Source organism: Echeneis naucrates, chromosome 10, assembly GCF_900963305.1.
Source record: "Echeneis naucrates chromosome 10, fEcheNa1.1, whole genome shotgun sequence".
NCBI classification, from domain to species: Eukaryota; Metazoa; Chordata; class Actinopteri; order Carangiformes; family Echeneidae; genus Echeneis; species Echeneis naucrates.
In genome coordinates this window covers 11,682,600-11,697,908 of record NC_042520.1, presented here as the reverse complement: position 1 = coordinate 11,697,908, position 15,309 = coordinate 11,682,600, and the positions used below count along the sequence as shown (strand labels likewise).

At 42.2% G+C, this 15,309-nt stretch overlaps 1 protein-coding gene across 1 annotated transcript; it reads right to left on the bottom strand.

The window, feature by feature from the left end:
* Positions 1-1,373: 1,373 nt before the first annotated feature.
* Positions 1,374-14,521, bottom strand: clcf1 (cardiotrophin-like cytokine factor 1). The gene is made up of 3 exons (XM_029512538.1): positions 14,119-14,521; positions 5,332-5,486; positions 1,374-4,591 (listed from the first exon to the last, which is right to left on the bottom strand). Exons 1-3 carry the CDS (start codon positions 14,135-14,137, stop codon positions 3,272-3,274), a joined length of 1,494 nt encoding a protein of 497 aa, XP_029368398.1. The 5' UTR covers positions 14,138-14,521; the 3' UTR covers positions 1,374-3,271.
* Between the last annotated feature and the right edge of the window lie 788 nt (positions 14,522-15,309).

Sequence of the window (15,309 nt, the reverse complement as noted above, 5' to 3'; positions counted from 1 at the left end):
ACAGACAGGGCCTAGCTATCCTGTTACGTATTAGTTACAGCAATTTGTCTCTGCTTCACTGACAGAGGGACAGACACACAGAGAGAAAGATGCAGCCAACAGTGAGTGATGGCTGTTAGATAGCGCCGCATGACAAACCTCATTTCAATGAAGTTCTGACACATAGAGATAATGATTCACACACGTGCTGCGTTTGCAAGCCCACACAGGGGCAAACAATACACACGCACATGCACACACACACACACACACACAGATAAACACACACCCACTCTCTGGCTGTACAAAGCTGCCTTTGTTGACTACTGGCGGCCCCTTAGTCTTTGCTTACTGAATGTAAAAAACACACAGCCTCTCGTGTATGTATGTATGTGTGTGTGTGCGCTCACGCGCACACATATGTGTCATGCCTCTGGCAGCGTTTAACCCCTTCTCCAACTCAGTAAGAGTCACGAGTGAGTGAATTGATGTGCCAATGTTGACATTCGATTTCTAATGGAAGTCACTTCCTGCTCAGCTACCTTCTTGTATGTGTCTGTTTGCTAAAACATGGCCTACATGTGTGTATGTGGGTTTGTTTGTGTGTGTGTTGAGGTGGGTGTGTGCAATTGTGTGCAGGTGTGTACCTTGGAGGTGATGGACGGGAGATTCTCATTGATCCCTTAATATCTGGCCTGAGGCAGCCAGAGAACTGCTGAACGGTTGGGAAGAAGCATAGTTAAGAAAGAAAGAAAGAAAATAAAAAAGATAACAGGTGAGGCAGTGATAAAACCGTGTATTGAGAAAATAAGGGACGTGCAGAAAAAAAAACAAAAAAACTTCACGATAAGAGGCAGAGGCGGTGACAGAGACTAGGAGACCGGCGGCATTGAAACAGACACAACAAGAGAGCTGGACTGTTGGTAGGATTATGAGGGGTGTGTTTGTACCTGTGCCTGTTTGTGCTCATATAAACCCCTTACTGTCACAGGTCAGAGGGATGGGGGTTTTTTTTTTTTTGGGGGGGGGGGGGGGGGGGTTCGTGAGATAATGTGATGAGAAAGGAAAGCAAAGTGGGTGGAGGGATGATGCAGTGGGAGGTGGGAAGCGGGACATGAAAGGAAAAAAGAATGATCGTAAATTTTCACCCGGACAGACGAATAAAAACTCTCTCATACCCCGCCTCAATCGCTCTGTTTTCTGCCATGAATGTAAGCCGCCCTTTGTTCTCCAGAAGACGCCTCTCCCCTTGTGCCAATCAGCTGTAACCATCCCTATAAAACTGAAACCATTGCAAACAAAAATCCCATATGCATTTTTGTCTCTCCTCCCAATGACCTCCCAAATGACCAATAACACCACGCTCTGTACAAAACCTACTATTTATTCTCTTTTCAGTTACAATACAGTATTTTCACACTGGAGAAAAATAAATAAGCATCTTGTTCAATAAATATTATAGAGATATGATTCATAATCTTTAGGCACATCAGCCAAGGCACATTGCAAAGACAAAGCAATAAATTTATTCTAAGAAACAAACGCCATCTGTTAATTGCATGAATGAAAACGACTGATTTCATATTTTAAAATGGGGAAAAAAAAAAAGAAATCCAAATTCATGTGTAGGGATCAGAAAGTAAGTCAGAAGAACAGTTTGACATTTTGGGAAATTTGGGAGCTCATCTTGGCTTCAGGGTAAATTCAGATTTAAGCTCAGTATGTCACCAGTAGATACTGACAGTCTGGGTGTTGATTGCTCAGCATTACATTTCTCACACTGGTGGCACCATGTTGGCACTAGACAGTTATATCATTGATAACCAGGATGTGTAGTACCATAATTATATTCCACAGTCCACAGTCACTGTCCCTTTGTTTACATTGTTTCATTCAGTGCAACAGAAAAGTTTTTCGAAATGGCAGATAATCTTCATGATCAATCTATAGCAGACGTAAGCAATGTGGACCAATCACAGCCACAATCACGAGGCAGTTCAAATGAAACAGTTAAAGTTCACAAATTAACAAATTATGTCCTTGTTATAAAATTCTATCCAAATTATATAATTATATCCTTGTTTAATTTGTGCCAAATCTCAATGTAAAAAATTGCACTCTTGTGCAATTTTGTTTAATTAGATTATTGTAGTGGAGTTATAATCACGATTTACCATTATAAGTGTAAAAGCAAAATGTTTTATGAGTTTAAATTAAGCAAACAAAATAAAATATGATAGCTATTGAGTTTGAGATTTTGATCTGATTTTGTACCCTCAGAACTATGACAGCTGTCTCTAGTCTTTATGCTAAAATAAGATAAGCTGATATAAAAGTTGTACTGATTGTCTCATTTAACTTTGTTAACTTTATAGAAAAAGTAGAAAAAATCAGTTTCCCAAAATGTCTGAACTGGAAAAATTTGGCAAATATTTCTTGCTATGGGGTGAAATCAGTATATACCGGTGAAGAGCACTAAAAGGCAGCAAATAAGTGAAAGAGTTTTAAGGCACTGAATACCACAGTCAGTGTGTGTGTGTTTGTATGTGAGTCTCTGTTTCCGGCAGTATGTGTAGTGCTGTTGTAGGGTTACTGTAACTGACCGGTCAACTTCTCATTACTCAGCAGTACCACCCTGCCCGTTATTTCCGGGGCTCATCGCCCTGACTCACGCCGCCTCCCGTCTTCCTCCCCTTTTCTGCGTCTCCCTCGCCTCCTCTGTGCCCTCCTCGTCCCTCTGGCCATTTCCCTTTCTCCTTTTGTCTTTTACCCATTCAGAAATTTTCCCATCTCCTTTTCAAGAAAATGAATGTTTGCTGATTCACACATCTGGGGTCATTGCTTCATGTTTTCACTCAATGACTGCACTGTCTGTCTGGCTGTCTGTCACTTAGCTTACCCTTCTGTGTGTGTGTGTGTGTGTGTGTGTCTAACCACCTACAGTCGTATTTCTATTGTTCTATGCTAAAGTCCGGTAAGCCAGTCCAGTCTCAGTGCATCTTGCTCAATGAGCTGTTGTGTGAATAAGGCGGGTGACAGTGCTGGTAATGCATTGGTTTTGTGCGTGTCATATTCCATTAGCACTTCTGGTGACCTGCCAAATAGTCCTTCATTCACTTATTCCAGTACGGTATGAATGAATGTGTTAAGCATGAATGTGTGTATGCGCTTTTGTCCATTAAAGCTCTCAGTTTGTTTCCACTCCGATTTTGTGCAAATAGATACTGCACGTTTGTGAACGTGTGTGTGTGTGTGTGTGTGTGTGTCTCAGTGTTCATTTCCTCTCAGTTTCTCAGCCTCGGAGTCTCCTCTTGAGACGGTTGAAGTCCTTAGCAGATCGCCACAGCCAGCTCTGCAGTTCACGCAATATCCAAAACCCCTCCACTTTCCTGGCGAAGTCGTTCATTGTCGGCTGCACTGGCAGGAGTGAAGAGGAGGATGAGGTGGAGGAGAGCAGCGAAGGCAGCGCAGGAGAAAGGAGGGAGGTGCCCCTTTGTAAAGACAGAGGAACGGGCTGGGGAAGAAGAGTGTGCTTCTCGCCGAGCTGGTAGAGGAGGGAGAGGGTGGACAGAGAAGGTTGGATGGTTGGGGAGAAGAGGGAGCGAGGAGGCCGGCGATGATCGTAGAAAGTAGAGGAAGAGGAAGGAGCTTCCACCATGAACCCAACGCTTTTTTCTACAATAAATCCATCCTCTGATCTGAATGTGTCTGGGTGATGCGAGTTCAGGCTGTAGCTGTACTGATTGTTGTCATTGCTGTTTTGGGTAGGCGTTGGTTGTGGAGGGGGGATGGAGCTTTCTGTGCCTCTGTGTGACACTTGGATCCCAGGTTCAGGCTGCGCCTCCTTTTGCCCTTCATCCTCGCTGATACTCAACAACCGTCTTTTCATTCCCCATCTCTCTGCACCTCCTTCTTGCTTCAGTTCCTCCTCTTCCTCAACCGTTACTCTGTCTTCTTCGCCGGTCGCCCATTTCAGACTGTCAGGCTCTTCCCTTTTCCCGCGTCTCCTTCTCTCTCCTTGTCCCTTCTCCCTCGAGCCGCCATTCCTTCCTCCAGGTGTGAGTGCCTCGGCTCTCCTGCCCTCTTTACCTCGTCTTTTTTCCATCGGGTCGATGCTGATGCCATCCTGCCGCTCTCCTCTGACCACTTTCGCCCCACTGCGTTTCTGGTTGTTACGCTGACTGAAGTCTGCCCTCGTCCCGGTTCTGGACCTGTGCATGCTGTGGCTCATCAGTGGAGCTGGTTGGTCACTTCCTGTCCCCCCCTGAGAGTACTGCTGCTCCCCAACATTGCTTCCAATATCAGAAGGAGGAGGAAGTGTGTAACCGAGAGTGGTCATCAGTGCCGATATCGAGCCCAGCAGTCCATCCAGGCCTGTGCAGAAGTGCAGCAGAGATGTTTTGAGGGAGGGACAGAGTGTGGAGCGGGCGAGCTCCCTGACGGCCGCCAGCAGCACAGAGTAGGCCTTCTGGTTTTGGGCCAGCCGAGCTTGGTTCTCCAGGCCATGCCACAGCTCCAGACGGGTGGCAGCACTGGGTAGGGACAGAGCCGTGCTGTTGGGTCGAGGAGGAGAGAAATCCTTCTCGTTGAATGGAGGACCGAGGTAGGTGAGCTGGAGGAGGAAGAAGAAATGAATACTGGCTTGTCTCGTATTTCCATAGATTGGAATATTATTTATCACATCACTGTTATTATGAAGTTCATTGGTTTAATCCATTTGATATGGAGAGTAATCCAAAAACAAATAGCAGCCATGTTTTAACTGAACCCCCACCACACAAGAAAATACAAAAACCAGACAAAAAGGCCCAGGTTGGATTAGTTTAACAGTTACCAACAGTTACCATCATCACTTTGTTGTTTGTTTTTGTTTTCTCTTTGGGGGTTCAATTAATCTGACTTGGTAAGTAAGATCAACGCTACAATTAATTATAACCTGTAAATCAGAGGCTTACATTTAGTCTTTGACAACATATTTTTGAACAGTCACAATGTCTTGGTTAGTTAGCTATTTGCTTTTTGAAGTTTTGTTGTACCCATGAAGGCGCCACAGTGGACACTGCAACTAGCAAATCTTATGTAACTCCCTTCACAGCTACATGTTGTTCATATACTTGTTATTTATACAGCAGATCACACAAACAACACAAAGGAGTTTGGATAATGTTCTGTATGTTCATCATTTCATTTCAATTGATGGGAACGCTTTCCAACCGTGAATACGTTTTTTTAGAGGTCAGGTCGTTAAGTGTTTATATTCATATTGTCTTTGAACAACTGTGTTTTTGTTTTTTTTTTTTTTTTGTTTTCTTTTACTACAATAATAAATGGCCACAATAAAACATTACTCACATATACGTCTTTGATCTCCTTGAGCTGATACTCCAGGTATTTGGTCAGCTCATATGTACTTTCTATTGAGCTCCTCTCACTGGCCAGGCTGTGTGAAGGATCTAGGGCCATCGCCATGGTAACAGCCAACAGCAGGACGAGCTGGTGTTGATGCACTGTGGAGAAATTAAGAAAAAAGAGACAACTCTCTGATTAAAACTGATGTGGACAGTGTGAGATGTTTTTTCAATTACATTCAAAATCACGGGCGTCCAAGCGATAATTAAGGCACATTGCCGAGGTATTTGTAGTCATAACAGTGAGATGAAATTGATCTCAGCCATTATTTTCTTAGACATTTTGTGAATATTTAGCTTAATTCATTTGATGACCTGAGCTCAACAGACAAAACCATCTCCAGCAGCGGTTTCCCAGCTTTACTCCAGTCGCTGCACCATCACACTGTTTACAGGATTTTTTACAATATTCTGGTTTATTTCTTTGTCTCTATGGCGATGGCCTCGTCTGTTTACATATTGCCAGGTCAGAGTCATCTGACACTGCCAATAAAGCTTTTTCCGTTTCTAATCTAATTTTAGATGTTTCTGGCTGTCGGGGGTTTACTCTGGCTTCAAATAAAACCTCGCTTAATAGCTTCAGACAGTCAGCGTCAGACAGTCAGATAAATGGCTCCTATGTTCAGTGCACCAGCCTGTCAGGCAAACAGCCGTCTGAACACACAAACTCGCACAAATGTTCATTCCGGACCGATATCCCAAAAACAAAGACATGTGGCTTTCTTTACAATCACAAACATTAATGTGTTTGTATCAGTTGTATGTTTGCTGTTGACTTCTTGTTTATGTTTCAGAGTGTTTGTGTAGGTGTTTTATGTTACTGTGTGAGTGTTTGTGAGAATGTTTGTAGCCATAATTGAGTGTATACAATGATTTTGCATGTGTGGGTACTGCTAAATGTGCGTTTGTGTGTGTGTGTGTATGTGTGGGTGGGTGGGTGGATGCGTGTTCGGGGGGTTTGTAACACTGGAAACCTTTTAGTGCCCCTGTCTCTGGTTTCAAACAGAGAAAATTGGAGCTGAAAGGTGGTTTTCAACATTAAGAAACTTCGTGTACATCCACCTTTCTTTGTCCTGTGCTCGCTCACTCTCTCTGGACAATTTTCTCTCTCTTTTTTCCACGGCTCTCTCAACACTCTTCTTTCAGCACTTCCTCAGCCTTCCACTCAGGCACGACATACATTTCTTTAGTTGTCTCTGCTCTCCATCATCCTTTTCTGTCGTCTCTGTGCTCACCCTCATCCCCCTGACACAGAGACGAAGGCAGTGATTCATGCTTGTAATCCTGGACAAAGCATGCTGCTGTTCGACAGGTGTGAAATATATACTGCACAACGTGTGTGACCCTGTCAGCTCTCTCTCGTCTGCTTACTCTGTCTTTTTCCGACACATCCTGGCCCACCCCCCCGTTGCTTTACCAGTTCACTTTATTTCCTCCTGCGGAATTAGTCGCGTGCTCTCAAACTTTTCTTTCTTTGCCGTCTTCTCCTTTCTGCCCTTCCTCATTTTCTCCTTGATACTACACTCATACTTACATTCCTTCTATTGCCCCTGCTCTCTTTCCATTTCATCTCTCCCATCACTACCCACCCCTCAGGATAAGGAGGCTTTATACAAAGAGCTTAAGCACATTACAAAACTTTTACCTCATCGTGTTCTCAGCACTTTCAATAAAACAAGTTCTGACCTAAAAGAGTCAACACCTTTTTCCTCTGACTCAACCACTTACACTTGACATAGAGGTATGCATTCCCTGAAAGGGCTGGGTGGAAGCTTAATGATAGTATGATCATTGAGAAAAATATCAATCTGAGCCTCAATCAGGCATGTTGAAGTCATAACCATGGATAAAGTAAATAAATAAAATAAAATGACAAGAGTGGATAATCCCTTTGATTGTAGTACAAATTGCAGTGCCTTTTCCACTCTGTTCTGAGACGAATATAACAAGCTCAACCCTACTTAAAAACAATACATTTACACATTATTTAAAACTTTTGTGAACGATTGAATGATGGCTTTGGGAAATTAAAATTAAAGTAGGATTAGAAAAACTTGTCATTGAAATGTCACTGACAAAACTTGAACAAACAGCTCCCTAGCTCCTTGACTTGAAGGGAAAAAAACACCTCCATTACTATCACTTGACCCCAGGTTTTCGGCTACATGAAAGCATCCTGCCAGACTACTTTCTAAATCACTGTAGTTGGGCCCAGGCAACTCCCACACGCTCCCACACACACCTTAAAATCCGTCAAATTGGACAACTCCTGTCAACCAAGCCTCCGACCTCCTCAACCACAAACGCCTCATCACATGTCAGGAGCCATCAGCTTCTCTCATCAACATCTGAAGTGGTCGGTGCTCGACAAGCCTGAGGTGCTCCCACCAAACATCCTCAGCTAGCATCAAAACACTGTGAAATCAACATGGCATCTCTGACTAAACAGCCCTGCAGGGAAAGAACTGATGGTGTGTAAAAAAAAAAAAACCTTTGCGTTGCGTGGCACTCAAAGAAAATAAATACGTACCAAAAAAAAAAGAGGGGGGATCTCAGGACGAAGAAAGCAAATTCCATTTGGCAAAAAAAAAAAAAATCAACCCAAATGATTCCAAACCGTTTCCTTTTGTCTGCTGCCACATGCTCGGAGATGATTGCCAGACGTGAAAGGGTCTAGTTTTGGGCTGTTTTGATTGAGCCCTGACATGTCTAAAAGCATCCTCTGCTGTGGCTATAAACAACTGTTCTGTTGTGCGAGTAAACCTAACTCAAACCCCGAACCGTGTTGTTGTTATATAATATTATGCACTACAGTCGGCGTACAGCCCGACTTCAAGGCGAGCCCTGGAGGCTTGGGGCTGCGTCTGTGTACCTGGCAGTGGAAGCACACTCCGCGGGGCAGGGTTGAAACCAGAACATTCACTGTGGGAGGATAGCATTACAGCAACACAGGGGTTCCCTCCACCGACTGACCGTGACCGGCTGCTGTGCACCTATGTGTCGATGCCTCTTTGTGCTCATATCCATTAGAACTACACGTATCCACTCACAGGGGAGCTCCAGCTGATGTAAAGTCAGTTCTTGGGCTCTGGGGTCTGGCTGCCATCTGCCAAACAGAGCTGAACATGAACTTTGAGGGTTGGGCGCCAGAGCCTCTGCACTCAAAATAGGTCAGAATTAAACATCCCAATAAGGTCAAAGTTCAGGGGTGAGTTCTGGGGCGAAAGGCTGTGCTTGGGGGCAAAAAGTACCTTGTAACACACTTGACAGGTTGCACTCCAGACAGTGCTTTGGTAAACCAGTGACCCAGTGTTTGTGGGCGTTGCACCACTTCGTTCCAAGAGGACTAGTATTTCATCTTTCCCAACATGCACCACCATTTGAGGTTTTAAACAAGCGCTTAAACAGAATTTGGTATTGTGGGAAAACCATGTGCAAGTAAATCTCTCCAGTCTGGTCCAGGAAAAACTACATCCGGGGCCAAAAAAGGTTGCCCTCCGTTGATGTAACCACTTGAAAGAGGCCTTAAACAGAGAGGAAACATCAGTATGTGGAAGATGTTATAAATCAAATCCAAATGAGATGTTTATCATTTTCACTGCAGCATTGATTAGGATGACTATCGTGTATTGTAACGACATTCTTTTGGTGAATATACATTTTATAATCAGACCATGCAGCTTGGTTTCTGAAAAAAAAAAAAAAAAAAAAAAAAGGATTAGACATTATGTGTGTTTCCCAGAAACAAAACTCCTAGCTGTAGGCTAGATCCTTTTGCTATTCACACGTCACTTGTATTCGTACTAAGCCCCTGCTCTAGTTTCTTAAGTTGTGATTTATAGAGTCTGAGTCTGTTAACACATCTCTGCAAAAAATAAATAAATAAATACAAAATCTGTTGTTAATTTTCCTCTAGATTTGTTTTTAATATGATTTTGTTCTAGATCAAAGAAGAAATTAGAATACAATCTGGAAATAAATATAATTAGAGTTGAAATTCTGAAGAATATTGTGATAAAATATGAGAGATTGTAATTCTGAGAAGTCGGCCAAACCTTTCAAATCAAAATAACGGTATGTTTATACAGCAAGGACGCCAGGCACTGCAATTTTTATGCACAAGAATTAAAAAAATGTGCGTAAAATAGAAAAGTTTGTGCTGTTCAACTCTTTTGAGTCATAATCCTGATCTCCTTTGAAAGGTAACCCTTTAAACTTTACAGTCAAATGTCAGAATCGGTATGAGAGAAAATGGATCAAAGATACAAAGTTACAAACATGTTCGAAATGTGATGACTTTCTGGCCATAAAAAGGGAACGTAAGGCCTGTAGTAATAGTGCCTGAACAAACTCCTTGTCAGCAGCTGTTGCGATTTCGGGATGTTAAAATGCCTCGCAGTGATAGATTCAGGACACTTAGATCCCTGAAACAATATATAATTTGTCATGGTTGTGTGTCCAGCACAGCAGTAGGGGGGTGTATTCACAGTCTTCTTTGGTGAACAAACAATCTGTGTTCTCCATGTACACCACCCAATCACTAGAAAAAAGGTCAGTTCAGTATTCATTGTGGGATGTTCTTTACAGCTTCAGAAGTTCGAATAATGCAACAGTAAAGAATCGCCCATTCAGCACCACATAGTCCACATAATGCGGCCATATGATAACTTTGATCAGTCACTACTTTGGAGCGTTATTTTTAAATGTCATTGTCAATTTCCATTTATTGAAGTTCACGAGTTTCACATTTCCTTCTCTGTCTGTATGATCCTTTGCCCTGTCTTGCATTTGTTGTTATCTAGCTAACGTGGCAGCAGCAGAGCTGCAGGCTCATTGTGGCTTTGTTGACAGAAAAGTCCTGTTGGAGCCAAACCCAGACAAGCTGTTTGTTTCTTGCATTTTTTTTTTTTTCATCATTATGTTGCAGTGTACCTGGTGGCAATTTTGGCTTCTGTCACAACAGCTACCTTCAACATAAACACACCTGGACCGAACGCCGGGGGGCAACACGTGTCGACACACTGATGGAGTCACAGGGGAAGTGGACCGTGGAACATTATGGGCTGCCAGTGAAGTGGCTGAGGGTGAGTGGAGGTAGAGAAGTTTGACGGTCTGGGGTCAGGGTCAGTCTTGTGTGCCTGCGTACAGTTAGGGGCCCGATTTATGTACAGTCTGTACTCAATCAAATGTGCATTCCTTCGCTAACTCAACACACACAAATGTGCAATCACACACACACACTCGTGCATCCTGACCGTGCACTTGAGCATAGATCCATGAACCCGCAAATGTTTTATTGAGTAAATATATTTAAACAAATCATGTCACAATGTGCCCACAAACACACAAGCTCATGCACATGCACGCACACACACACACTTTTCCCATCTCTTCTCCCAAGGGATTCCTTCCTCTGGAGTTTGTTCATACTGAATTTCAAATTGATCCTCTTGGCACTGGACACACACTAGGGTTGCCAAACAGAACCAATGACCCAAAACCAAAGTCAGAAGAAAACACACATTTAAAAAAGTCAAGAAAAAAATATGTATGCCCAGAAACTCTGAATCTATAAACTTAGCGTCCTCCCCTTTTTGCCCTGCTGTCCGTCTTCCTTTTCACCTTATAAGCCAATCCATCCTTCCTTTTTTTTTTTTTTTTTTAAATCTGTGGATTCCAGTCACTGCATGCTTTATCGCCATGTTTGGTTTCAATTTTGTTGTCGCTTGATCTGCCCCCCCCCCTCGTCCTCAGTTTCTTCCTGAAACATTGAACTTCCATTTCTTCCAAGTGTCTTAATTACTGTTTCCCTCTCTTCCTCTAACTAATTGGCTCCACTCATTCCCTTCATCAATATCTCTGTTTCCCTCTTACCCCTTTTTCAGACATTCAGTTTTTAATTTACCTTTTTTCTTCCACTTCCCATCCCCCGCCACCTTCATCCTGCCTGCTCCCTATATCGACCTCAAGGATTTCTCTAAAAGACGGTCCGAGCAGAACTTGATACTTTAAATTCTTTGCTCTGTTGCAACGTTAAGAAAAAGTAGGAAACAATTTGTGGAAAGTTAGTGACAAATTCGGTTTACATAATGCCAGTTTCTTATAAAAACCGTGGGTTTACATTGTTTTAATTTCTGACTCGAAATTGAAAGGTTAATCAATAACTTGACAAATGAACTGAAAAAAAATTGTGGCAATCCTCTTATAGAATACATTTTATATGAATTATAGTAATTTTGTTATTTCTTGACTGATACTGTTAATGAGACTTATGCTCACTTTTTACTTATTAATAGATCAATCCTGTTGCCTTTCAATTTGGGGGCTCCCAAGCAGCAATGTCCTCTTGTACGACATGCTAATTTGAGTGTTCATGCTCCGGTCATTGTGGGAACATGTTTTTAATACGTTGGTGACCTTTACTATCAATTTGCAAATATTACACATTTTAGTCTGCCTTGTTTATTTTACACCATCAGATACTTCTTGTGTTCTGCAGGTGAACGTTGTGTAAATCTAAAATGGACATTTAAAATAAATAATATATTACTATCCAGCCATTGAAATTTCTCAACAATACACCAAATAGAATTTTTAAAGTAGAAGCTCCAGTTGCACCTGCCAAAAAAACTACAACACAGGAAGTTAAAAATAATTCAGTAATATGATTCAATTCTAAAATAAAAATAAATTTACTTTTAATGATTTAGAACATCATGTGGACGATAGTACATGGCTTTTATAAGTGAACATTTTTTAATACAGATTTATAATACGTCTTTTAAGCAAAGGATCTAACTGTGAGGAAATATATTCTGGGGCCTTGGACGATAGAAACTGATGGGAGGAGGTGAGGGAGAAGGAAGAGAGGATTTGAGAGGAAGGAGGGAGAGGAAAAGGAGTTGGTGGAAGGGAGAGAGGGAGCCAGAGAGGGAGAGTTTTTCTAAAGCGAGGGGCCATGTTAATTTGGGAAAAATGTAAACAGCATGTGTAACTGTTCAAAGCGTGACCGACTCATTTTATATCATTCCCCCCTTCCCTCTCCTTTCCTTTTCCCTCTGGGTGCTGCTAACTTCTGTCAATCTGCACTGCATTAACCCCTCTACCGCCAGTTCATCCTGCCTTCTCTCTCTCTGACTCCATAGTTACTTTTATCTATCTCTACCTCTACAAACCATCTCTCTCAACATACACACACTCACATAAAACCTTCCCCACCTCCACACGTCCTCTTGACATGTACCATGAAAAATTGAGGATGGCGCTGAGCGAATCAAAAGATATGAAGGTTAACGTCCCTCCTTTTATACATCCCTGTCTCTCTTTTCTCTCTCTCTATCTATTTTTTCACCCCTCCTTTGTTTCCTCCTATTGGCTGGTGTGTTTGAACCCCCTGGTCCAACTTTTATCTGAAACACACCGACACTAATTCAATCCTCCCGGCAATAACAGGCCTTGTCTGTGTGTGTGTATGTGTACAACAGCAATAGAGAGGGAGAGAGACTGAAATGGTCATGTGTGTTTATGTGTTTAAAATCAATAATGATCCTAAAGTATGTTTTTCTTCTACATTTCATGCATATATGTGAACATGTGAGCGGGTCAACCTGGGAAGGGAACATGCGTGTGTCATGTTAAAGGTGGTATGTTATTCAACAGCTATGGTCTGTGTGTATTTATTTGCTCTGAATATCAGTGGGAGCAGGCGTTTATTCTGCGCTGAACTCTCTATGTAATGTCCTAAAGCGTCATCAAACTCGCTGACGGTTGGGCCACTCCACATGATGTGACCACCTAGATGGGACGAGGAAAGTGAAGGTAGATGGAGAAGAAAAAGAAGTTGACGATCATCTGTTTGGTGCATCATCTCATGGCACAGCCATTTTTTCCTACTGTCTTTCCTCCTGTCTTTCACCTCCTTGTCCCTTTCACAGACAAGGAGCAGCAGCCGCACCAGTCATCCCCAGGGAGGGAGTGTGTGTGTGTGTGTGTGTGTGTGCGCGCGTACGCGTGTGTGCGTGTGCGTTCACTCACACCCTGACTAACTTGAATCATATACTTTCACATATTGGTGACAGCTAATTGGACAGGGGCACTGGCTGCCCCCCCGACCCCTGCAACTAATGTTATTTTTCAGTGTAAATGAGACCCCATCCCCCACTTTCTCTCTCTCTGCCTACCTTCTTTCAATGCCTATACATTTCTTTAAAAATCTGAAAAATGTAAAATGACCTTAAAAGAAAATACACTGTCTCTTGGAGTTGGTCTAGGTTTTTTGTTCCATTAATATATGAATAGCTTTTTAATAAGCCTTTCTCATCATTAATTCGAATGTGAAAATGGTTCCAATGAAGAAATAAAATCATCAAAAAACTTTAAACTATACAAAAAACCCTTTTGATTGGGTTTTAAAGTTTTGCCTGAAAATATTTGCCAAGAACAGCATTTAGAAAGTTTGCGAAATAAGAAGAACACGCGCCTAAATATTCTGTAGCAGGAAATCACGCGGATTTTCACAAATTTTAATATTCACAATTTTTTCATATGGTATTTACATTATCAATATTAAATAAAAGTAAAAATAAAAATAGAGAATAGGCCGATAAATAAATTTAACTTAAACTGATTTAATTGCAACAGGATGATCAATAGTTTTGTTTTTGTTTTTTCTGTTCGTTTGTTTGTTTAAAAACTTACATCAAAAGTTTTATAGGCCTATTCGTGAACTTACCTCCGGAGAATCTTTTCATTTTCTCCAAATCGTGTTATTCTGCTGAGTGCGCTCTCAGAAGTTTGTCCTCTGGCAGAGGGAAAATCTGAAATAAAGCGATGATGATGATGTTGGTGGTGGTGATGATGTTGGTGATGATGGTGGTGGTGGTGGTGCCGGTGTTAAATATGATGTCTTCTCTGGTTTTCACTTCGCTACTTTCGAAAGTAGCAAACTTTTCATCTCGTGTCGGCCCAGATAAATCTGCTCCCCTCCTATCATACAACTCCTGTAGATGATGAAGGGAATTTTGGCAGGTGATGTCGATTTAATCCTTCGACTCAAAGTGTTGATTCCTCCCAGAAAGCCGATTGACAGCCGATGACACCGGATGCAGCTGAAATATTGACGCTCCGCTGTCTTTGGTGTGTGTGGTCTGTGTGACAGACTGAATGACGGCGGAGCCTTTTTGTACCTCCTCCTCCTCCTCCTCCTCCTCCTCCTATTTTCTACCCGGTTCTCCCCTTTCCTTCCCCCCTTCCCACCGCTGGCTCTCCATCTTTCGTTATCCTCCTCCTCAGTGCTGGTGATTCACCGGGTTGACGCATCGCAGTCCAGTTTGACGGAGCCGCTGAACCACGGGACTTGTCGCGACTCATTTCTGTCTCCCTCCCCTCCTCACCCCGCTGAACACAATCCGACTGCTGCCGTTTGATCTTTAATCTGCTTCCCTTTAATAAGGTGTGAGTCCAGCGAGAACTGGCAACCCCGCGACCCAAATCATCCAGGGAAGGAGAAATTACAAGTTGTTCGTCTCTTTTTTATATATATCTCTCTCTCTCCATTTAACAGCATGTAAAACTAAAAGTCTGCGTCTTTTTAGGGTTATGGTCCACTGTCATATTCACAGACCAGTCTTAAATGAATAATAATAATTACAGTTAAAGACAAATGCGTTTTCCTTCTCTGTTTTGAAATTATTCGTATGCTTATTTTAGCAAAACTTTTTAAATATTATTCGGAAGTAGGATAAAATATATTTATTTTTGGTGTAGTCAAATAAAGTCAAAAAGATTATTCCAAAAGCTTTCATCGATGGAGTTGGTAGGCAGAGGCCTGGTCAATAAGGTGAACAGCTCGAGACAGAGATGTAAGAATAAAGAGGCCTGTGAATTTGGAGCCCCCCATTCCGAAACTGAACAATGGCAATAA

Excerpts from the sequence above, each read along its gene's own strand:
- clcf1 (XM_029512538.1), bottom strand. Across the intron at positions 4,592-5,331 it reads AGGAGATCAAAGACGTATAT|CTCACCTACCTCGGTCCTCC; the intron begins GTGAGTAATGTT and ends TTCCTCCTCCAG.